At 38.1% G+C, this 24,495-nt stretch overlaps 2 protein-coding genes across 2 annotated transcripts in view; both read right to left on the minus strand.

Annotated features, from left to right (window-relative positions):
- Positions 1-2,761, minus strand: part of LOC5576834 (transcription factor E2f1) — a 63,285-nt gene extending 60,524 nt beyond the window's left edge. The window contains exon 1 of the mRNA XM_021852650.1: positions 2,116-2,761. The gene's annotated coding sequence lies outside the window, so the exon portion shown is untranslated. The remainder of the gene's footprint in view (positions 1-2,115) is intronic.
- Positions 2,762-7,946: 5,185 nt separating this feature from the next.
- Positions 7,947-24,477, minus strand: LOC5576837 (protein archease-like). Its single transcript, XM_001662894.2, has 4 exons — positions 24,340-24,477; positions 10,311-10,371; positions 8,461-8,485; positions 7,947-8,396 (listed from the first exon to the last, which is right to left on the minus strand). Exons 2-4 carry the CDS (start codon positions 10,363-10,365, stop codon positions 7,997-7,999), a joined length of 480 nt encoding a protein of 159 aa, XP_001662944.2. The 5' UTR covers positions 10,366-10,371; positions 24,340-24,477; the 3' UTR covers positions 7,947-7,996.
- Positions 24,478-24,495: the final 18 nt, after the last annotated feature.

Here is a 24,495-nt window from a genome sequence, read left to right on the forward strand (position 1 = left end):
CAAAGTTGTATTTTGGTAGAAAGATTACTTAGAATTTTTTTGGGAACATTTTAGAAAAACACTATTTTGTGTGTGACTCTACACTATACGGGGCGAAATGGTCCCCCCTACGGGGCAATATGAGCCACCATACTAAATCTTATTATTTTAAATGGAAAACCGTTTGCAAGGCTTAACTTAGAAGAAGACAATAATGTATGATAGAGTTTAGTACAAAACTGGGTTGAAGTCTGATTTGAATCATGAAAAGGTATGTTTTGCTGACAGTTTAATAAATCATGGTTCTAAGAGCTTCAGTATTCAAACATAGTCGTTCAAATAAGTTTAACCAGTTAAAAATTCTAGTTTTAATTGAAATCACGTGCGATAACAATATTCCAATGAAACTGCAAAAATGACATGCCATTTTTGGTTATCTATTTTTGTGATAAGATAGCTTTGACCGGCTATGACCATATTGCCCCGTTCCTAGATGTTTCATATAAATTATGTTTTATTGAAAATTTATTTTAGAATCTATACAATTTTGTGCACATAATGCCTATAAATAATGGAAGAACGAACTGCTGTGAAAAAAATTGAAGTCAATAAACAAAACTTTTTTGCAAAGCTTATTTCTACATCCAAAATCTTATAAGATTTTCGTAGTAGCATCAACGTTTCAGATTTTTATCGATATATGAAGTTCAAAATAAGATTTTTGCCTAGTTCTCACGGTGGTGACTGATTGAAGCATACTTTATAAGGTCCTAAGGTTATCGAGATCAAAATCTGTGTTTTAAGCTCAAATGAAAGGTGGCCCATTTTACCCCGTATGACCATACTGCCCCGCCTTCCCCTATTCCATCAAACAGCTCGAAGATTTATTATCACTTTTATAGGTGCCAATGCTTCTTCTTGGCATTAACGTCCTCACTGGGCTACTCAGGGTAGTGTTCTTATGAGCACTTCCACAGTTATTAACTTAAAGTTTTCTTTGCCGAATTTGCCATTTTTGCATTCGTATTCGCATTCACGCCAAAAACGTGTTTCTGTTTACCTCATTGGATAGTTTGTTTTGATTCTGAGTTCGTTTCACTTCCATGTGTTCCATGACCTAAATGACGTTTGAACCATTTTTATTTGAACGATGTGCAAATTAGCGGGGGTCAAATTGAAAAGTGTTCAGAATAAAAGCGATCAAAGCAACGGGGGAACCCGATAGTAATATTTTCAAAGCCAGCGTCCTCATGCGGGGTAATTCCTAAAGAACAATGTGTGCTTTGTTGGCCTTTTCCTTGATGTAAATCTTTACTGAAGAATTGCTTCTGAGATATAAGCGTCCAAAAATGTTTACTTTTTTACCACATTTTTAAATTTCGCGGAGCTATCGCGATTTGAATATGGGGTTAATATGACTCCATTTCACAGACAACGACTATTTTCGTAAAAATTACTCTAGAAAACCTATTTTTTTTCAAATAATTCTTGCGCAAATCAACAATTTTGCATGGCAAGATGGACCGTGAGCGGTCTTAGCCGTCCAAGTGACACCACAAACAAAAAAAAAACAATTTTTCAGAAACGCACCAGCGTGTAAAAAAATTACACAAATCGGTTCGATAACAAAAAAGTTACAGTACTTCAAAGTGCTCTGGGGTCGTACTGACCCCAAACACAGACCCTGATGTCGTTTTGTAAAAGGATTATTGGTTATGCTACTTTTCGAATATATATATATATATATGTATATATGGCAGCACTGGTTTTGCATAAAAATTGACAGCTGAGAGAGCATAAAACAAACACACCAACACTTACGCAACCATTGATCGTACACAAATACATGTCTTACACGCTTCACTTCAGAGTGTGTGATATCGTTGAGAATATTTTCATTCATACAATTACAGCCCGTTTTTTTTTGGTTGGAACAATTTCGTAGGGGTAGATCAGCCTGATTTCCTTGCATTGACTTGAATATTCTTTGGCTCTTGTAGAAGTGCCATCGAAGCTGATAAAGGGGGACGTTTTTCTTCATTTTCGGTGGAGGGGGTAAAACAATACGTGACGGTAATACGAGTAAGAAGAACACGATGCAAAGGGAAATGCACCGAAAAATTCTTTTTCACTTACCTTTTGCGGAACGGTTCTTCTCAGAAGGGTCCTTGCTTCGGAACCGGGGGACGAAACAACCAGAAGGGATTTCTAATGCACTTCCCTTTCTAGGACCGCCGCGGCGACAACTTATTTACAATGGCAGCGAGAGCCATTGTGAGTGACGGGGAGATTTTTTAGGAAGTCTTGTATTCTCTTTGGGCACTTGGGGAATCTTTCGCAACGACTCCGCGCGCGCTTTTTTCACTTTTGACCTCGTCCGGAACACTACCATTCATCTAGGTTATAAAACACTCCTAGCGATTGTCTGTTGGCTCAGACGGCGGAGTTTTCACGGCCACTAACTTCTTCTTCTATCCTGCCGACTCACCCCGGAAAAAATGTGAAAATTTTGCGCACTACTCGTAAAAATCAAAATTTAATCGCTACTTCGATAAACAACATACTTAAGAATTCCTGTTCTCCCAAAATTGTCCCACACAAAAGGGCACTTTCAGGAATTTTAGTGTTCCAAAATGATTGCGTACAAAATGGGGACTGCACCACTTTTTTCTTCTTTGCTCAATGGTTGAAACCCTCGGCACTCGGAAAAGGAAAAACGACTCTTCTTTTCGGCGGCAGTCCGCGCTTTGAAAGCTTGACTTTTCTTTCACTTCTACAGCAGAGCGGTTGCCAACCAATCCCAACGGACAGTTGGGAAGGCGATCGATTTAAATCGACATCGGTTCAAATGTGTGTGCGTGAGTGATGCAAAATCTTATTTGTGGAAGCTATGCTGCGGGAAATGTGAAAGCCGAGTGCAATGAAAACATAACGTTTTGGCATTGCAGCCTACTCGCCTGAGGTTGCGCATCAATGGGAACCAAGATGCATGCAGAAAGGTGGGAGCCGATAAAGAATCAAGGTGCAAGAAGCACGGTGCCCCGACAGACCGTTATTATGTTAAAAAAATGTCCATCAAATCTGAGCACAGGGCTCGATTCCTGAGGTCATTCTGCACGTCTGGACCATTTTTTTAAAATATCCCTATAGGGGTAAACGGGTCAAGGGCAGATTCACATATTCCATAACGCTGGAGGAGGTGGGTGGGTGACTCCAAGATGTTACAGGTCATACAAAATTCGAGAAATATTCTTACACAATGCGTTATGAGGGGGTGGGTGGGTGTTGAAAATGGCCATTATTAGCGTTATGAAATTTGTGAATAAACTCCAAGATGAGCGGCGTGATACGCTTTGTTTGTGAGGTTCTACAGGGGAAAAAAATCTGTAGTAAAAATTAATATTTTAGCTGACTACGCCAATTTTTGAAACTACCTTGGAATTTCAGACCAACTTATTGGGCCGTATGAATAAAATGTAGTAAAGTTGAGTTTACTACATGCACGGTAGTAAACGCTATATGTGGAACACGAGTGGAACATGTTTGTGTCATTTTCCTTTCTACACCTTTCGAACATACTACAAACAACGCATTGCTATGAATAAAGGTAGCATTTACTACAAAGCTACTGGTAGTTAGCTTCAGAGGTTGCTACACATGCTTTGATTTTGCGGGATTGAATGGAATAATTTACTTTTGAGTAAAAATCATGGGAAAACGATATGAGTTTTTATATTTCGGAAGGTATTTTGAGTTTTGCTTAGGAATTCTGAGGTTACGAAAACATTTGCCCCGCTAATGCTGAGATTCCGGTAAGATTACCGGCAGTAGCAATTTGTAATATCCGTGTGAATTCTGGCATTACGATAATTATGTTATTTTCTAGAAATTTTAGGATGTCGGTAGGAATTCAGATATTTATAATGTAATTCTGAATTTTACGTGTAAATTCTGACATCTCAGATTTCCTTTTGAATTCCGGAATTCCTGTAGGAACTTTGAGTTTCCGATAGGCATGTCGGATTTTTTATGATAATTCTGGAAGTTTAAATACCATTCTAGGAATATTGCGGAAATATTAGGAATCTGGTAAAAACTCTAGAATTGGGGTGGGAATGGGATTCTGAATATTAATCTCTTGGAATTCTGTGGGTATCTTTGAGACGGTATTTCTGTAAGAATCTATGAGATTGCGGTGGGATTCCTGCGAATTATTGTGTGAATATTTGTAATTCTGAAAATTTATCTTTGTAATTATTGTAAAAACCTTTAATATTCCGTTGATCACCAGTTCCGTTGGAATTTCAAAGCAAAGCTTTAATATAAACGTTTTGAATGTCGGTAAATATTTTATAGATTTCAATGGGATTTTTTGTGAAATCGATAAGAATTTTAATAATTTCAAAGGGAACCCTGGTGTTTAAGGGGAGATCCTCATTGAATTCTAACGACTACCAATGGAATCACTACAATTCCCATAAAAATTTCGACATTCTAAGTTAAGGACATTCCAAGGATACTATTAGAAACCCCACCAAAATAACGAGAATATCACAGAAACACTTAGAACATCCGGAATTCAACATGCTGTTAAGAAAACACACGGGGAGCATCAAAATTCTACCACGATTTCACCAGAATCTCAGTACTGATGCTAGAAAATATGTGGTTCCAAATTTGATAGCTGTAATCTCAAGATCTCTTCATTGATGTTAAGCTAGTATTTTAAAAATCATCAATCACTGGCGTTGGCGAATGCCGAAAACCACCCAGAAAATTCTTTGATGTACCATCATCATAAAATCATAGACATAAAGAGAATACCAGACTAATCGCAAAATTACACTATAAATCTTGTCAAATAACAGCACCTTCATGATTTGTGCAAATTGTCGCGTAATCGATTAGATTCCATGCATTTTCTTCATATGCATGATTGTATTAATTTTAAGCGTCACACTGAATAGATTGTTCTTTACGTGCAGAATCACTCTGCACTCTGAATGGAAATTTCTTAACGTGCAGCTTCAGTCACTGCTCATGTTCGAAAGTAGTAAGTACTACATGTTCGAAAAGTTTTTTATTCATACCAAAAGTGTAGTAAACTTTGTGGATTTTGTTTTTGAGTAGATGCTACATGTAGTAAAGTTCAACGATTTTTATTCATACGACCCATTGGGTATTTCTTTCACCACTGGACTGCGACGTGCAGCCTCATAAGTGCAAATGTGTGCATAAAAGTGCGGGATAACATCAAATCATGTTGGTGTCTTTAGAGCACTTATTCTTTGATGTGTGAAGAATAAGTCCCCCGAAGACACCTACCCGATCAGATGCAATTGAACACTTTTATTAGCGTTTCCGCACTTGTTTAAACTTCTGCGATAGTCGAAATGCGAAATACTATGAAAGAAATGCGCAATACTATGTTTACGGTACATCCCAACACATTACTGGTGCATTTGATGGAAATAATTTACAACAATCTGATTTCGACTACAGACATGGTAAAATCAAGTGCATATCTGGTCTGCTGAAAATTGACGGTGCGAGTGCTTGACCCCCTGAAACGGTAGTTTTTACCGCACATTTTTTTTTTTTGGCGTGTAGGTATTGTAAGTTCGGTGAAATTGATTTTTCTTGGTATCTATGCAAGATACCCTACTTCGGAAAAAAGGGCGCATTAAAGCGCATCCGGATGCGAATCGAATGCACCACTTCCGAAGTTAGGTAGGTATCTCGATAGATTCTGAGAAACATCCAACATCGGCGAGAACACGATTCTAACTTTTTACCGCGCCGACAATACTTCTAGGCTTTGAAATTGTTTTGCTGCTGATAGCATAAATATTCGCTAAGTTGTGGGACAATCCACACAATATACAAATTTTATAATTATCACCACCAATTGTTTTTTTTTTTCAAAGCTATGTATGAGAAAATATCAGTACAGTGCACCCCCCGCTAATATGAACGATACCTCATGGGGTTCATTTTTAATTTGAACGTTTGATAACCCTACGGTCTTGTTTGTAGGTACATACCTCTTTGGCTGTTTTGTTTTGATTCTGCGATATGTTCTCCTGTGTTCCATTTCAATTCACTCCGATCCGTAAACTAAATGACGTTTAAGCCATTTTTAATAATAATTTTGATATGACACGTTTTACGTTTAACCCGGTCAACCTCGGCCTATCTTGATGCATGGGAAATTTCTGCAAGGAATCGATCAAGAATGCGCTTTTTTCTGATCGCAGTACGCAGTTGAAAAGAAATGTCAGTTCAAATGGAAGTCGCTGTAGAAAATTTCTGCAAGAAATTGACGAGAAATTTCTTTAGCGATTCCTTCTCAGTAGCAAACCAGGCTTTAAAATAAATAACTACTCCAGTTTGAAATGAATAAACAACCAAATTACTCGTTGTTAGGGCACATTCACAAATTTCATAACGCTTGAGGGGGAGGTGTGTGTCCAATGGTTACGGAAAACAGAAAACTGGCATTTTAAAACGCAGCTTCATGGGGGGAAGATAAACAAAACTGGGAAACGACTGGGGATTTGTTCCTGAGTTTACCTCCATGGTTCGATTTTTTCAGCACTCGTCGTATTTATCCAACTCTTCTGGGCCAACGCACAATGTGTGTTATTTTCACACATCCTGAAAAATCGATATTATGCTGATTTCTGCTCAATTTTCTCAAACTTCACCACGCACAGATAAGTATCTCTGTGGAGGACTATGCACCTGACAAGAGAAGTTATTGTCTATCTTGATTCGTGCGAAATGGTCAAGAAAAGCATTTTTCAATGATCGCAGTTGAAGAAATTATCCCACGAGTAGGTATTTCAGCATGTCTTAAAATTAAACACCTGATGTGTTGGTCGATTTAGTGCGTATCGTGCTTAATTTTGTTCAACTTCTTTTAGGTGTGTAGTATTATGCGTGGCGCCGAAAATATCACGCGTCACCAATCTTAGCCCCTCTGCATGCAGCTTCATTTTTTAACGCAAAAAAAAAAAATAAATCTTGATAACTTTTTTGCTTTTCAATATCTTTGCACCATTTTTTCACAAGTTCTCAAAAAATTCTTCTAGTTTAAGAGGGCATATGAGTCATTGGTCATCTCGATTTGCAGATTTTCTGATGTTTTTTGGGGGATCAACATTCTTCATATGAAATGTATTTTGCGGCAATTTTGTTCTTGGTCAATGTATCAAAAAATGAAATGTGGACTATGAAATGTCAGGTAATAAGTAGCTACTTTGAAAAAAATATACAAATCCGCTAAGAATTCTTGGAGATATCTGAAAATTACGATATGATGTATTTTGAAGTTTAAAAATCCTTTTTTGGCCAGCGTGGTAACAGAAACCTAAATGCTCATTACTCAAAGACGGCTACACTAAATTGCTTCATTTTTTCACACATACTCTCATCAATATATTGTTTCGATGAGTGAATATCTGAATACGACAAAAATTCTGAAGGCTGAGAAATTAACGTATAGTTATGGTTACGCCTCGGTCCCCCAAGGTATTTTGGAATTTCTTCGGATCCAGATGACCAATATCGACACGGATTCTAAAATTAGAAGAGTTTTTTGAGAACTTGAAAAAGGTGCAAAAATATCTAGAAACAAACAAATTATCGCGATTTTAATATTTTTTGCGGTGAAAAACGAATCTGCTAGTAAAGGGGATACAAAATGCTTGATTTGCAACATTTTTTTTTAATTTTCTGGAACGTAATAGTAAGAAATAATTACGTAAAACACACTACTCACTTAAAAGAAATTTCATTGATTACGCTTTCGTAGTTGCCTTCTCTCCTCGGTGGTAAATAATTTCAGCACTATAGTTAAGTGTCGAAAGATATTTGAAAATAAGCAGTACAATTATTATTGGTAACTTATATTAGTTCCCCTATGGAATCTCTTTATCGGTACAAGAATCTGTTTATTTGTAAAAAAAAAAATATAAAAGAAAACTGGTGTTTATTCGAACAACAAAATCATGTCTCAAATATCAATTATAACAAACACTTCATTCTTCTCATGTTCGGGCTTTTGATTGATCTGCATAGCCGAATACGTAATCGCTTTAACCTCCGTTCCTTGAGGATGCTTATTCAAATCGAATTCCTCCCCATAACATCGACATACGATGCGGAAGTTTTCTGGCTCCATCTCAAACTTGGTAATCTCCAACTTTTTGCAAATCAAAAATGGCTCAGCCGAAAACAGGAACAACAACTCGTCCAAAAACCGGAACAGCAAATTTTCCACATCGTCCGTAGGGTCGGTCTGAATTTCGTAACATTTGCTGATGTCTACGGTTGACAGCTCCGTCATGTAACCGAACATAGCCATTCCACATTGTTCGAACGCTTCTTTCAAAGAGTCACCCCACGCGTGTAACCTGAGAACATGGAAGATGTTTATGAGAAATACGTAATGGAAAAACAAAATGTAAAAATGCTTACTGAACATCAGCTGTGTGATCCAAGTCTGTGGAAATATAATTGAATTAGATATTGTAAATTAAATTTAGTAACATTGAACAACGCCAAATCATTCCAACTAATCGACAGCATGTGAAAAATGTCTAGCGAAATTTCTATTGAGCAATTCTCGCTGAAACCAGGCCGCCATCGGCACCCATCGTTAGAATTCCAATTTTATGTCACTGGTCGCTAGTATATGCTAAAAGTTAAGGGTGGTCCGTTTGGTTTACGCCAGCTCTCTACACAGTTTGCAAAAATAAAAACACTTTTTGATAAATCTTGCGTATTTTTTCACGGGAAATGTATCATATTTTTCCTTGGAACCCATAGCAAACTTAGTGGCATCGTATACAGGAAGAATATAGCTTTTATCTGAGATAAAAAAACGGCCATTTTAAACCCGAAGAATCGAAGAATCATTCTGTTATCAAAAACACATTAGAAAATTCCTTTATAATAACCTGTTTTTTTTATAACTAATTAGGCTGAGTAGCAGGCTCGGTTCCAAAATCCAAGAGGGCCGGCATATTTTTTCACTTAAACTAATACTCTTATTCTTCACTCGACTCGAAGAAAACACCAACGATTGAAAACTTGTTTCATTGTTGAATAAAAACTAATGTTTTCATTGATTGAACTCGCCATATACGTTAAAATCGTAGAACATGATTTAGAAAATCGTTCATCGTTCATCATAGGGTAAATACCATTGCTCACCTAGTTTTTGTAGCCTATCTTACGCAGTTTTTTCTCAGCTTTCTGATGGTGACCTCAAAATTCTAAACGAACGATGCGCTAATGGTGAAAAAAAACGGCAAAATGGCGGCCAAATTAGAAATGGCCGTTGAAATTGGTTTAGTTTTAGATGAAAGCTATATCTTTCCTCTATACGATGTCACTTAGTTTTCTATGTGTTCCAAGAGAAATATGAGACATATCACGTGAAGAAATACCTTCGATTTATCAAAAACTGGACTTTTTCGCAAACTGTTTATCAAGCTGGCGTACGAGGGGTCCACATTTGAGAAAACCGAAAGGACCACTCTTTAGTTTAAGCATATACTAGCGACTAGTGAGCTAACATTGAAATTCTAACGATCGGTGCCGATGGCGGCCTGGTTTTAGCGAAAATTGTTTATTGTTTCATTTCACTCAGAAATAAAAATAGTCACTAAAGCCTGATTTGCTGCTGAACAGGAATCGCAAAAGAATTTTCTCGCCGATTCCTTGCAGAAATTTTCTACAGCGGTTCCCGTTTGAATTGACAGTTCTTTTCAACTGCGTTCTGCGATTAGAAAAAAGCGCTTCCTCGATCGATTCCTTGCAGGGATTTCCCAGGAATCAAGATAGGCCAAGAAATTACTTGTCAGCAGCGAATCAGGCTTAACTCGTGTTTCTGAGTGTATGTTATCAAGTAAACGAAAACTTAAAACTCCGTTTGAGTACATCCACAAATTCTGTTACGCTTCTAGGGGAAGGGAGGTTAAAAAAGTTTGGTGCTCCATAAGCGAAGTAAGCACTTCAACAGAAAAGTAATCGCCTATCTCGATGCGTGGGAAATTTCTTGCAAGAAATGCTCAAGAAAAGCATTTTTCTTTGATCGCAGTACGCAGTAGAAAAGAAATGTCAATTCAAATGGAGCTCACTGTACGAAATTTCTTGACCATTTCTTGGGCAGAAATTTTTACTTTTCTTGAGCGGAACAGCATACTTAGCTATACAACACATTCGGTATCTTCATATAGAAAATTTGACAATCAGGAGAAATAACTGACATTATTCACATTGCATTTCGATTGGACCAAGCTGTTAAATTTCGTTTTACTTACATTCATATTTTATTTCTGGAATGATGTGATCCGTTGATTCCAAGGGTATCTCCATAGTGCACTGTTGAATAAGATTTGTGGAAATAGATAAGTGTAAAGTTAAAAGTGTTATAATACGATTCATATAATGTAGCATAATGTAAGTGTAGTTTTAGAGAATAAATTAAAAGAAATTAAAAAAAAAAAACGATTTAAATTCTGTTTTAACGTTTTAACGTCCCGCATAGAAAAATACATTTCGTTTTATTTTCCAAACACTATACATCTTTTAACTGATACGGTTAATGTATCACAAACAGTCAATATTTCATACAACAAACAGTATAAATTATAAACTCTTGGACTATAAAACATTATTTGGGTAGTTCATTCCAAACTGTGACAATATATTATACATCTCAGAAATAGTTCAATTATATGGGGATGTGAACCTTCAACAAATAGTAGCAATATAACAATACATTTTCCCAAATTGTTCGGGCTTCTTTTAGCGCAACACACTCATACACATTACCATTTTACAATATATAACTAAAGCATAACAGTTTGGCAAACAGTGACGCGCATTAGTAATCGTGAGCGATATTTATTGCATGCCAAGTTACACGCTTGAATTTTTTTACGCTTGGTGGGTATGTCTCACATCCGTGAAAATGTTTTTTTTGTATTTAAAAGCAATCTCACCTGAAAAGTGAAACCACCTGGTTGTTTCATAGTGCATGATGAGTTGTTTTAAAATAAAAAAAAATAAGGAATAAGAAAAAACATAGAAGAACTTTATTTGTTGTGTTAAACCAACGGAGCCAATATATTTGTTTTTAGCGTGTTTGTTTTCGCACTGACCATCAACCACAAAAAAATAAAGAAAACGTTTGTTTAGTTCATGTTAAGTGCTAAGTTTTGCTTTTGTGTTCAAAATGTCCGGTCTAATCTGGTTCTATAGCAACCCTGGTAAGTACTTCATTTCAATCAATCCACTGAACAGACAATCAATTCAATTTTCCCAATAAATAGGCTCGAATGTACCTTTCTTCGACATAAGCTTCTGTGGGCTGCTGTGAATCCATCGAATTCAATGAGTCGGGAAAAAATGGCCAAAAGCGGACCAGGCAAGCTGCTCTCTCCTTCAGAATAAGCCAAACTACGGTTCATATTGCATGGAAAATCGAGACTGGATGCATAAACTTGAACTTCCCGTGGTGTTCGGCGGTCTGTTTGGCGTTCGGTACTCGCAGCAGCAGAATTAGTGCCATCAAGAGCTAAAAGTTTCGGATGTTGCCTAATTGGATCTGATACACTAAATATTGTTATAAGTTAAGTTGCGTTGATAGTGTAATTGGGTCCTAAAGCCCTGTCCCAATTTTAGTGTCAAACGCTTAAGTTTAGGCCAAAAACACATGTTTACTCAATTTTTTAATGTTTTCCGTTGGTTTAAGCCCAAAAACATTTTTATTAGATTTTCTCACATCCTTTGGCTTAAACTCAAATTTTGGGTGTGTTTTGTTTTCCGTGTCCCTTACGAAATGTCAGATAGGAACAACCCTAGTGGTCGAACTAAAACCCCTGTGGTGTTTTTGTCGACTAAGCAAACGTCAAACATGATCAAAAGTGTCAAGGTTCATTTATGGACCAAATTTTGAAATTAAAGTTTAAACATGATATAGCCATTATTTGAGCGGGAAAAATTGCTAAAGTAATTACAGTAACATGCTTTTTCGTGTTATTAAATAAAAACAAGATTTCATTACAAATTTTAGGACCCAATTATGTAATTATAATAAAATTATGATTGAAGTGATTTTTTTCAGTACATACTAATTTATTTATTTTTCTTGTGACTTTAGAATTTTGAGATAAAACAGCCCCGCCGGGTTTTTTTCCTTTCACATTCCAACAGTATGTGAACAGTTTTCCTTAATGTATTCCACCGAAAATATGGATGGTATGCCAACAGTTCCCCATACCATAATGCGAAAAATTTGTTCGAGAAAATCGGCGATTTTCTTAACCGCCTATTTCCCATATTGTGATTTGTCGCCGAACTGTCAAAATCGTTTGTGGAACTGTTGCTTTATTGTTAATTTGGGTGTTTTACGATATTATTCAGATATTGTCGAAAGTAGTGGTAAACAATTTGGGAAATGGTAATAGTATGGTTCTTGATTATGCGGGGTAATTTACGTCTGTTTTCTGCAACTATACGATGAAGAACATAATTAAAGACCACAAAGCGATACGATCTTTGTGAAAAAAGTTATCAAATCATAACTAACAGGAAAAATGTGCAGTTTTATTATTCTTTTCATTTCTTATCGTTCATTTTGCGAATCGGTTTTCAGGCCAAAACTGTTTTCACATGTTGAAATTTAGCGTGACATAATTTGTGTACCATCCCTAAGACTCCCATATTCGAGGGCATTCACAAACACTAAATTTCCAAATTGCAATTTGATGGAATGTCGAGAAGAGATATCGGTACTTTGAAAATTTGATGAATCAAATCGATAATCATTGTAAATATCCCTTGATTTCTTTTGCATTATATCCAGTTTTACGAGCACCAATGGCCATACTAGTCACAAGTTTGTAGTTTGTAGTCTCATCTAGACTTGTTTCAAGAACAAGGCTTGGGAGTTAACTTGATCTGATCTGAAACAAGAATATTAGAACCATAAATATCGCTATTCCCGGCCACGCCCATCTTGACCATAACTTGAATTTAAGCGACACCCTCATAAGCTACAGAGTTGGCGGTTGCGAACGGTATAAGGTCAGGATAATTTCGCGATTAGTGATCGATTGATCATTCACTCCGTATCCCGCCCCCACAGGAGCAAGCAACATAATTGGATTACCAAACGCCTATTAGAATACATAAGTTATCATTGATTGATTTTTAACGTGCTAAACGGTTGGCAACTTTACCTTGTCTGCTTATATAGGCCTTTTCACAAGACGTTTCAAATCAGCTGATTTCGAAGCTGTTTGACAGTTCTTCGGAAATGACAGGCTCATGTATGCACTGCTCTTTGGCAGATGTAAACAAATGCATACACGGAGCTGTTACATGAGAAGGCCTATTGAGTGTTTTTGATATTTTACGATTCTCGGTTCGTCCAGGATATTTTCGCCATGCCGTTGTCACACGTTAAACAAATGAGAAAATGGCAACTTTGGTAAAAAAGCTCTTGGTAAAAAAAGACGATCAACTTTTTCCAGAGAAAAAAAAAGTTCCTAAACTGCGTAACAGCTTTCAACCATTTTTTTATTCTTTAACTTTATTGGTTCGCCATTAGGTATCACGTCAGCTGAGAAGCGTTAGATCACTGCACACTGGTCCAGGAAGCTAATTTAGGCGGACATGAGGTTTTCGTCAAGATTTATTGATTTTAGAGCCATAGTTTCTTCTGATAATATGTTCAGAATTTTCAGTACTACAAAATGTACGGATCAAAAAATTTTTTACGGTGATCGCAAGAGTGACGTATACGCCAACTTTTTTATTTTAACGAATCGTAAGTTGGTATGTTCAGCAAAGTTGTAGCAAATGATCATAGAAACAACTTTGCCGAACAAACTTTTTCTCGGTTTTGCTTAAGAGCCGAGATAATTAAGTATTTTGAATAAAAAATCGTTTTTTGCTCCTAAGTGTTTTATTTTTCAGTTTTATTAGCCTACTATGTTCTACAAAGTTTTTACACTCATCGTTTGCTACAACTTTGCTGAACATACCAAAGTTGTATTTCTTATGGTTTTCATGTTATTTGAGTTTTTCTTCTTAAAATTAGCTATTTTGTATGCCTTGTATCTCAACTATGAGCACCTCAAAAAAATATATTTTCCCACTAAATGATTTTGCAGTCTTTCAAGTACCTGTGAGCAAAATTTGGAGAAGATGATATTTTTCTATCTCGTTAAAAATCGATTTTACTAATAGACGATATGAGAAAAATCCATATTTATTGAATATTCATACATGTTCAACTCACAAAAGTCATGGCTACCTAAGCACATCAGCCCAGAGATAACACGTGTATTTATAAAAAAAAAGGAAAAGTACCGTTTTGATTCATATTACGGACACTTAAGGCCTTAGTGAAGTATAACTTAGCATAGAGCATACAAAATAAATCATTATGTATGATTCCTCAGCGTTATCGAGCGTAGGGAACCCTTAACTTTCGAATTGTGGGTAAAGAATACGCTTTCGCAACTTGAATAATTTCAAATAAATCGAAATGTGTGGCCTTTTCATGATTCTTATTCCGGACGCTTCTTCACTTTAGCCTCATATTCCGGACACTTTGATTCGAATTCCGGACAGCGCATGGAAATCATCAATAGAAAAGTCAAATCATCAATTGAAGTCGTCAAGCCACTAAAGAGCCGTCTAAGGCAGTTGGACATTATAAATTTGCGTAGATATTTATGGAAAAAGCTTATTGAAACGAGTGTCAAAAGTGCTAACTTTTGAACGGCAAATATTGAAACATTTCGTGTGAAATGTTTCCCATACAAAGTAGAGTGTCCGGAATTTGAAGCTGTCCGTAATATGATTCAAAACGGTACATAGTTTTTCAATTGTTTTTGATTAACTTGGAAGCTTCTGCGGGAAATTCATTGTCTTTTCCTCTGCCAGTATTTCGCCTATTCGTGAGCGAGATCACCGGGTCGGAAGTCAACATAAGTCGTTTGAATACATCTTCAAAATTAACGGTTCGGTTGAATTTTCTGGCATGATTTTCCCGGAATCTTCTGATGGATTTATTCCGCGTTTCCTGCGCTTCTTCACTCAGCATTCCTAATGGTAATGCGGCATGCCGGACTATATCACTTCCATGCAAAAGTAGTTTATGCACCGTTGGAGAGAGTACGTACCAATCGTACAACTGACGATACAAACAGTACGTTTCTGACAGGAAATGTTCAAATGCCTCCACGTCAATCTCCCGATTAGAGTTGACTACTTTCAAAATGATTGAGAACCGGAATAGGAGGTTTTTGTCAAGTCCCGTTATTTCCGCTACTGTATCTACTTCCCGGAAAAAGCGACGTGCCGTGTTTCCATCGTTTGAGTTCCCACCACCTGGAAGAGGTTCGTTCAATCTCAGTCCCAACCGTTCTTTGAAAGCTTTTCGTATGGAAACCTGGCGATCCTTTAGAATGCTACTACTCTTGCTGACACGCCACGTAGGCTTGGGCAACGTCAATCGGTAGCTTATGTTAAGCAACAATTCCATAGTACGAATTTGAGCATGAAGGGGAGAAAATACACATTTCAATAAATCAGGAGCGTTGAAGATTTGATCCCCAAGGGAATCATTCAATCGCTTTCCTGATCTTAGACAAATAAAACATTGTTGTGTACTTGTCCCTGCTAAGTCATTGACAACCTTTGTGTCAACCATTGATAAAATTAGTTTGGCTGAAACATCCACAGTAACTCCCTTTACGTTTACTTGAGTTGGGACAAGTTTCTGAATTTGACTGTCCATCTCCCTTACTTCAGCTCTTGTTAAATCAGTGTTTTCCTTACGGAACAGCAGCTTAACAGGTCGGCAAAGTGACACCGACGATGGAAGCTCATTTCTCCAGATCACATCTTGATCGTTGTTTTCTGGCCGCCGACGTAGAACTTGTATAGGAACCAATGAAATCGCAAATATATGCGAATCATTGTATTCCTTCAGCTCACCATCGCTGTCCTCGTTTAGAAACACTTGCTTGTACCTTAAGTGATCAAATAAACGTATAAAATGTTGAGTTACAAATTTATTATACCTTAATACCTTGAATGATTGCTACTGCCATCGCAACCCCATTTAAAAACCACCTGAATCACATCATCCAAAAGCATGTCGATGTTTAGGAACTTGATGAGTCGTTGAATCGTATGATCAATCAAATTTTGCAATGGAACCTTAGCACAAGATGCGTTCACAGTGATACCTAGTATGGTTGAAGAATGAAAGAATGAACAAAACTTATTTCTTAATTTAGACGCCTTTGGCAATTACAATCATTTAAATTGACACATTACCTTCCGGATATGTATCCTGTTTGGCCAGTAGAACTTTGTTGTAACTAGGATACAAAGAAATTCCTTTTTCTAACGTAGTCATTCGGACATCTTGATACTGCATTCTTGAAAAATTGTTCCGGCATATGAAGCACAAGGCTTGTTCCGGTGAATATTCCTCAACAGTAGGTATATTTCCGGTAGGCTCTGATGCAGACTTTGACGATTGTGCAAGATGTTCTATTCTTTTACCTGTGTTACGAGAACCATCGCGTGCAACGCTCAGCGCAGATGCCGTAACGAGCTCTTGAGTCGTGTGATTTTCTGTCAATGCTTGTACACGCCGCAGTTTGCTCCTCCGGCACAGTTCGGAAAATGCCTTAAGTTTTCTTTTTTCACTTTTTCTTTCTTTGGTTTCCAGCACCACTGTACCATCCAACCAAACTGTATTTGCACCAAAAAAACGTTCTTTTGAACGACTACTTTTTCTCCACAGATTACGAAAATGTAGCGTAAAACATCTGAGCTGTTTTCTAGTATTTTTATTACTAGTGTCAGCCTTCGGAAATCGTTGGCGAACAAAATCAATCAAACTTTGAAATTTTTGTTCTCGTATTAGAAGAGCAGCCAAATCCCGACGTGTCACTTCCATGCTGGTAACTGACTAAGACAAGCTTTTTAATGGTTACTATGATATGCCGTTTTACCAGGTAATAGTAGAATCAATGCGAAGAGAGAAATATATTCTAAGAGCTTTTGCTATAATTTGTTTTTGAAATGTTGACACATAGAGCACGTGTTCCTTTTGGTCTGATGTGCTTAGGTAGCCATGACTTTTGTGTGTTGAACATGTATGAATACTCAATAAATATGGATTTATCTCATATTGTTTATTAGTAAAATCGATTTTAAACGAGATAGAAAAATATCATCTTCTCCAAATTTTGCTCACAGGTACTTGAAAGATTGTAAAATCATTTAGTGGAAAAATATATTTTTTTGAGGTGCTCATAGTTGAGATACAAGGCATACAAAATAGCTAATTTTAAGAAGAAAAACTCAAATAACATGAAAACCATAAGAAATACAACTTTGGTATGTTCAGCAAAGTTGTAGCAAATGATGAGTGTAAAAACTTTGTAGAACATAGTAGGCCAATAAAACTGAAAAATAAAACACTTAGGAGCAAAAAACGATTTTTTATTAAAAATACTTAATTATCTCGGCTCTTAAGCAAAACCGAGAAAAAGTTTGTTCGGCAAAGTTGTTTCTAAGATCATTTGCTACAACTTTGCTGAACATACCAACTTACGATTCGTTAAAATAAAAAAGTTGGCGTATACGTCACTCTTGCGATCACCGTAAAAAATTTTTTGATCCGTACATTTTGTAGTACTGAAAATTCTGAACATATTCTCAGAAGAAACTATGGCTCTAAAATCAATAAATCTTGACGAAAACCTCATGTCCGCCTAAATTAACTTCCTGGACCAGTGTGCACTGGCCTAATGCACAGTACCTGAATACATTACAAATATACAATCTAATTCTATTCTTGGATCTGATTGCTACGTTTCCTCGGCGCAGCCACCTCACACAGGTAGGGACAAAGACCTCGTGGATGTTTCTTCCTACTGTTGTTAATCACTCAATTAGAAGAACGGGGTAAGGATGTCCATTTTCATTGCCATTGCCAATTATCCGGATCAGTAAGAGCAGATGCTCTACCCGGATAAAAACGTACCATTCACTGAATGGAATGAACCATTATTGTACAATACAGCGTATTGTAATTGAATGTCGGAACAACATTATTCTTGATTGAATATACAATTCAATAACAATTTAATGTATTGTAACAGAACAATGGGCCGTATGAATAAAATGTAGTAAAGTTGAGTTTACTACAATCTCGGTAGTAAACGCTATATGTGGAACACAAGTGGAACATGTTTGTGTCATTTTCCTTTCTACACCTTTCGAACATACTACAAACAACGCATTGCTATGAATAAAGGTAGCATTTACTACAAAGCTACTGGTAGTTAGCTTCAGAGGTTGCTACACATGCTTTGAGATTGCGGAATTGAATGGAATAATTATCTTTTGAGTAAAAATCATGGGAAAACGATATGAGTTTTGATATATCCGAAGGTATTTTGAGCTTTGCTTAGGAATTCTGAGGTTACGAAAATATTCGCCCCGCCAATGCTGAGATTCCGGTAAGATTAGCGGCAGTAGCAATTTGTAATATCCGTGTGAATTCTGGCATTACGATAATTATGTTATTTTCTAGGAATTTTAGAATGTCGGTAGGAATTCAGATATTTATAATGTAATTCTGAATTTTACGTGTAAATTCTAACATCTCAGATTTCCATTTGAATACCGGAATTCCTGTAGGAACTTTGAGATACCGGTAGGGATGTCGGATTTTTTATGATAATTCTGGAAGTATAAATACCATTCTAGGAATATTGCGGAAATATTAGGAATCTGGTAAAAACTCTAGAATTGGGGTGGGAATGGGATTCATAATATTAATCTCTTGGAATTCTTTGGGTATCTTTGAGACGGTATTTCTGTAAGAATTTATGATATTGCGGTGGAATTCCTGCGAATTATTGTGTGAATATTTGTAATTCTGAAAATCCATCTTTGTAATTATTGTAAAAAGATTCCATTGATCTCCAGTTCCGTTAGAATTTCAAAGCATAGCTTCAATATAAACGTTTTGAATGTCGGTAAATATTTTATAGATTTCAATGGGATTTTTTGTAAAATCGATAAGAATTTTAATAATTTCAAAGGGAACCATGGTATTTTAGGGGAGATCCTCATTGAATTCTAACGACTACCAATGGAATCACTACAATTCCCATAAAAATTTCGACATTCTAAGTTCTAGAAATTCCAAGGATACTATCAGAAACCCCACCAAAATAACGAGAATATCACAGAAACACTTAGAACTTCCGGAATTCAACATGCTGTTAAGAAAACACACGGGGAGCATCAAAATTCTACCGCAATTTCACCAGAATCTCAGTACTGGTGCTAGAAAATATGTGGTTCTAAATTTGATAGCTGTAATCTCAAGATCTCTTCATAGATGTTAAGCTAGTATTTTAAAAATCATCAATCACTGGCGTTGGCGAAGGCCGAAAACTACCCAGAAAATTATTTGATGTACCATCATCATAAAATCATAGACATAAAGAGAATACCAGACTAATCGCAAAATTACACTACAAATCTTGTCAAATAACAGCACCTTTATGATTTGTGCAAGTTGTCGTGTAATCGATTAGATTCCATGCATTTTCTTCATATGCATGATTGTAATAATTTTAAGCGTCACTCTGAATAGATTGTTCTTTACGTGCAGAATCACTCTGCACTCTGAATGTAAATTTCTTAACGTGCAGCTTCAGTCACTGCTCATGTTCGAAAGTAGTAAGTACTACATGTTCGAAAAGTTTTTTATTCATACCAAAAGTGTAGTAAACTTTGTGGATTTTGTTTTTGAGTAGATGCTACATGTAGTAAAGTTCAAAGTTTTTTATTCATATCACCCAATGTATTGGTTTTTGATGGTTTTATACCTTACGATTTTAGTCAAATTCTTATTTTCGCGTAAAACAACTGTTACTTTTTCCTGTGTAGCTTGACTGACAGAAGTAAACAAAAGAAGTTCTAAAAGCAACAAAAATTAGGTGAAACATGTTCATAAAGTAATAATATCAAATTATGTAAAAATAAGTGATTTTAACTGTGATTTTTCAAAGGATGAATACAATAATGTTGAAGATCTATACCTCTATATAGGAGTTGAAAATTTTTTGTTACTCTTAGCACAAATATCCGGTAAGTCGGGAACAATCCATAAAAAAATACAAATTATTTTCTTTTCACCTCCAATTGAAATGCTTTTCGGTGAATTGTTCGTGTATTGTAAAACAATACACAAATTTCTATTCAAAATCATACAAAAACAATATATTTTACAGTAATCTACTAAATTTTGGTACCATTCAAAACCATTCATTTATTTAGTTAACATCTACACAGATAACACTGAATCAACAATTTCACGCCACAATACTCGATTCGTGGCCGCATCTCTCCATCCTCGGTTCTGCCCCACGCTCGCCAAATCGATACGCACTTGATCCGCCCACCTAGCTCGCTGCGCTCCACGCCTTCTTGTACCAACCGGATCCGAAGCGAATACCATCTTTGCAGGGTTGCTGTCTGGCATTCTTGCAACATGCCCTGCCCATCGTATCCTTCCAGCTTTGGCCACCTTCTGGATACTGGGTTCGCCGTAGAGTTGGGCGAGCTCGTGGTTCATCCTTCGCCGCCACACACCGTTCTCCTGCACACCGCCGAAGATCGTCCTAAGCACACGACGTTCGAAGACTCCAAGTGCTTGCAGGTCCTCCTCGAGCATCGTCCACGTTTCATGCCCGTAGAGGACTACCGGCCTTATGAACGTTTTGTACATGGTACATTTGGTGCGGGCGTGAATCTTTTTTGACCGCAGCTTCTTCTGGAGGCCATAGTAGGCCCGACTTCCACTGATGATGCGCCTCCGTATTTCACGGCTAACGTTATTGTCAGCCGTCAGCAAGGATCCAAGGTAGACGAACTCGTCGACCACCTCGAACGTATCCCCGTCTATCGTAACACTGCTACCTAGGCGAGCCCTGTCGCGCTCGGCCCCACCAGCTAGCATGTACTTTGTCTTGGCCGCATTCACCACCAGTCCAACTTTTGCTGCCTCGCGTTTCAGGCGGGTGTACAGGTCTGCCACCTTTTCAAATGTTCGGCCGACGATGTCCATATCATCCGCGAAGCAAACAAATTGACTGGATCTCGTAAAAATCGTGCCCCGGCTGTTAAGCCCGGCTCTCCGCATAACACCTTCTAGCGCAATATTGAACAACAGGCACGAAAGTCCATCACCTTGTCGTAGTCCCCGGTGGGATCCAAACGAACTGGAGTGTTCGCCTGAAACCTTCACACAATTTTGCACACCTTCCATCGTCGCTCTTATCAGTCTCGTGAGCTTCCCGGGAAAGCTGTTCTCGTCCATGATTTTCCATAGCTCTATGCGGTCGATACTGTCGTATGCCGCCTTGAAATCGATGAAAAGGTGATGCGTTGGGACTTGGTATTCACGACATTTTTGGAGGATTTGCCGTACAGTAAAGATCTGGTCCGTTGTCGATCGGCCGTCAACGAAGCCGGCTTGATAACTTCCCACGAACTCGTTTATTACAGGTGACAGACGACGGAAGATGATCTGGGATAATACTTTGTAGGCCGCATTTAGAATGGTGATCGCTCGAAAGTTCTCACAATCTTACTTGTCGCCTTTCTTGTAGATGGGGCAGATTACCCCTTCCTTCCACTCCTCCGGTAGCTGTTCTGTTTCCCAAATTGTGCCTATCAGCCGGTGCAGACAAATGGCCATCCTTTCCGGACCCATTTTTATGAGTTCAGCTCCGATACCATCCTTACCAGCAGCTTTATTGTTCTTGAGCTGGTGAATGGCATCCTTAACCTCCCTCAAAGTGGGGGCTGGTTGGTTTCCATCTTCCGCAGTACTGACGAAGGCATTTCCTCCGTTGTCCCGTCCTTCATTGCCTGTGCTCTCAGCACCATTCAGGTGCTCGTCGAAGTGCTGCTTCCACCTTTCGATCACCTCACGCTCGTCCGTCAGAATGCTCCCATCCTTATCCCTGCACATCTCGGCTCGCGGCACGTAGCCGTTGCGGGATGCGTTGAGCTTCTGATAGAACCTACGCGTTTCCTGAGACCGGCACAGCTGTTCCATCTCCTCGCACTCCGTCTCCTCCAGGCGGCGTTTTTTCTCCCGAAAGAGGCGGGTCTGCTGTTGCCGTTTCCGTTTATAGCGTTTCACGTTCTGCCGGGTCCCTTGCTGCAGCATGACCGCCCGCGCTGCATTCTTCTCCTTCAAAACCTCCTGGCACTCCTCGTCGAACCAATCGTTCCGTCGACTCCGTCCCACGTACCCGACGTTGCTCTCAGCTGCATCGTTGATGGCTGCTTTTACTGTTCTCCAGCAATCCTCAAGAGGGGCTTCGTCCAGCTCACCCTCTTCCGGTAATGCAGCCTCGAGTTGCTGCGCGTATGCCGCTGCGACATTCGGTTGCTTGAGCCGCTCTAGGTCATACCGGGGCGGCCGTCGGTACCGTACGTTGTTAACGACGGAGAGTTTTGGGCGCAGTTTGACCATCACCAGATAGTGGTCAGAGTCGATGTTAGCGCCACGATAGGTCCTGACGTCGATAATGTCGGAGAAGTGCCGACCATCAATCAGAACGTGGTCGATTTGCGATTCTGTCTGCTGTGGTGATCTCCAGGTGTATCGGTACGGAAGGCTGTGCTGGAAGTAGGTGCTACGAATGGCCATATTCTTGGAGGCGGCAAAATCAATTAGTCGTAGGCCGTTTTCGTTCGTCAGCCGGTGGGCGCTGAACTTTCCAATCGTCGGTCTGAATTCCTCCTCCTGGCCAACCTGAGCGTTTAGATCTCCTATGATGATTTTGACGTCGTGGCTTGGGCAACTGTCGTACTCGCGTTCAAGCTGTGCGTAAAAAGCGTCTTTATCATCATCAGTGCTTCCGGAGTGAGGGCTGTGCACGTTTATTATGCTGAAGTTGAAGAACCGGCCTTTGATCCTCAACTTGCACATTCTCTCATTGATCGGCCACCACCCGATCACGCGCCTCTGCATATCACCCATCACTATAAAAGCTGTTCCCAGCTCATGTGTATTGCCGCAGCTCTGGTAGATGGTATGGTTACCTCTAAACGTTCGCACCATTGATCCCTTCCAACACACTTCCTGCAACGCTACGATGCCGAATCCACGGTCCTTCAGCACGTCGGCGAGTATGCGTGTGCTCCCGATGAAGTTGAGAGATTTACAGTTCCACGTACCGAGCTTCCAATCGCTAGTCCCATTCAAAACCAATATATATTATTGTTTTGTTCAAAGTAATGTATGAGAAAATATCAATATTTGTATTGTTACGATACTTAACAACCCGTACGTTATATTGTAAAAACATCATATACCATACAGTGAATTGTTCAAAACAATATATTGTACTGTTATTATTATATTGTTTTTGTATAGTATTTTTTATCCAGGTAGAAGAGGGGCCAGTGTTAAATTTGCTTTTTTCGAGCGAATTGGCGAAAAGTTGTTATGGGAGGGCTGGGTATCAAATTCATGACCATCCGCTTATGAAAACGTGCAAACTTTCAACCAATGTGTCCTTTTTTTATAAAATAAAATGGAACTTGTTCGATACAATCACTTGATTGCATTTCAAACAGATTTTTTTATAACTAGTTTTAAATAACAGTTTATTGTCAGTACTCATTTACACTATCATTTGCATCAATGATATACTTCATTCGATTTTACCATGTGCGAATTTAGCATGGATTGTCCCCCAACTATTTTTGTGCCGACAGTAGCGAAGGAGTGTTAACTCTTATATAAGTAAAGCTCTTTAACATGGCTGCATTCGTCCTTCAAAATATCATTCACTTTTTTTTATCTGGTATGAACAATTTAAACATTTTGTATAAGCTGTAACAGCTTTAGGACAGCCACCTACCCCCTTTAGCGTTATGAAATTTGTGAATGGACCCAAATAGGCTGGTTTTTGAACGTTTTAAACCGCTCAAATTGAAATTCAAAGTTATGCAAAAAAAAACAAATTTGCAGTGCAAGACCTTAGAAACGGTACTTTCTTTTTAAAATTTCTAACCCACTGTCCAAACTAGTGGTACATCTACAACAGGTACCGGCACCCTAATTTTTGTTTGTATGTATGTGTGCTTTTGATGAGGTTTTGGAAGAACCGCAATTTTCATTCAATGATTCATTCACAAAAATGAGGAATGTTCATAAGATTTTTAACACTTCACTTTGCATAGATGATGACTTTGTTAACGCTGACTTACCTGTCGATTAGAAAAACCACAGAGAACTATCGACTATTAAATTTAAATGAATTTATACTTTAAATTTTTAAACACGTTACAATCTGCTCTGGCGCAAGGAAAAATTTGTAAACAATGAACACTAACGTGCGGTTTAGCAATCAGTGCTGCCGGTAA

This window comes from Aedes aegypti, chromosome 3 (genome assembly GCF_002204515.2).
Source record: "Aedes aegypti strain LVP_AGWG chromosome 3, AaegL5.0 Primary Assembly, whole genome shotgun sequence".
Taxonomy (NCBI): domain Eukaryota; kingdom Metazoa; phylum Arthropoda; class Insecta; order Diptera; family Culicidae; genus Aedes; species Aedes aegypti.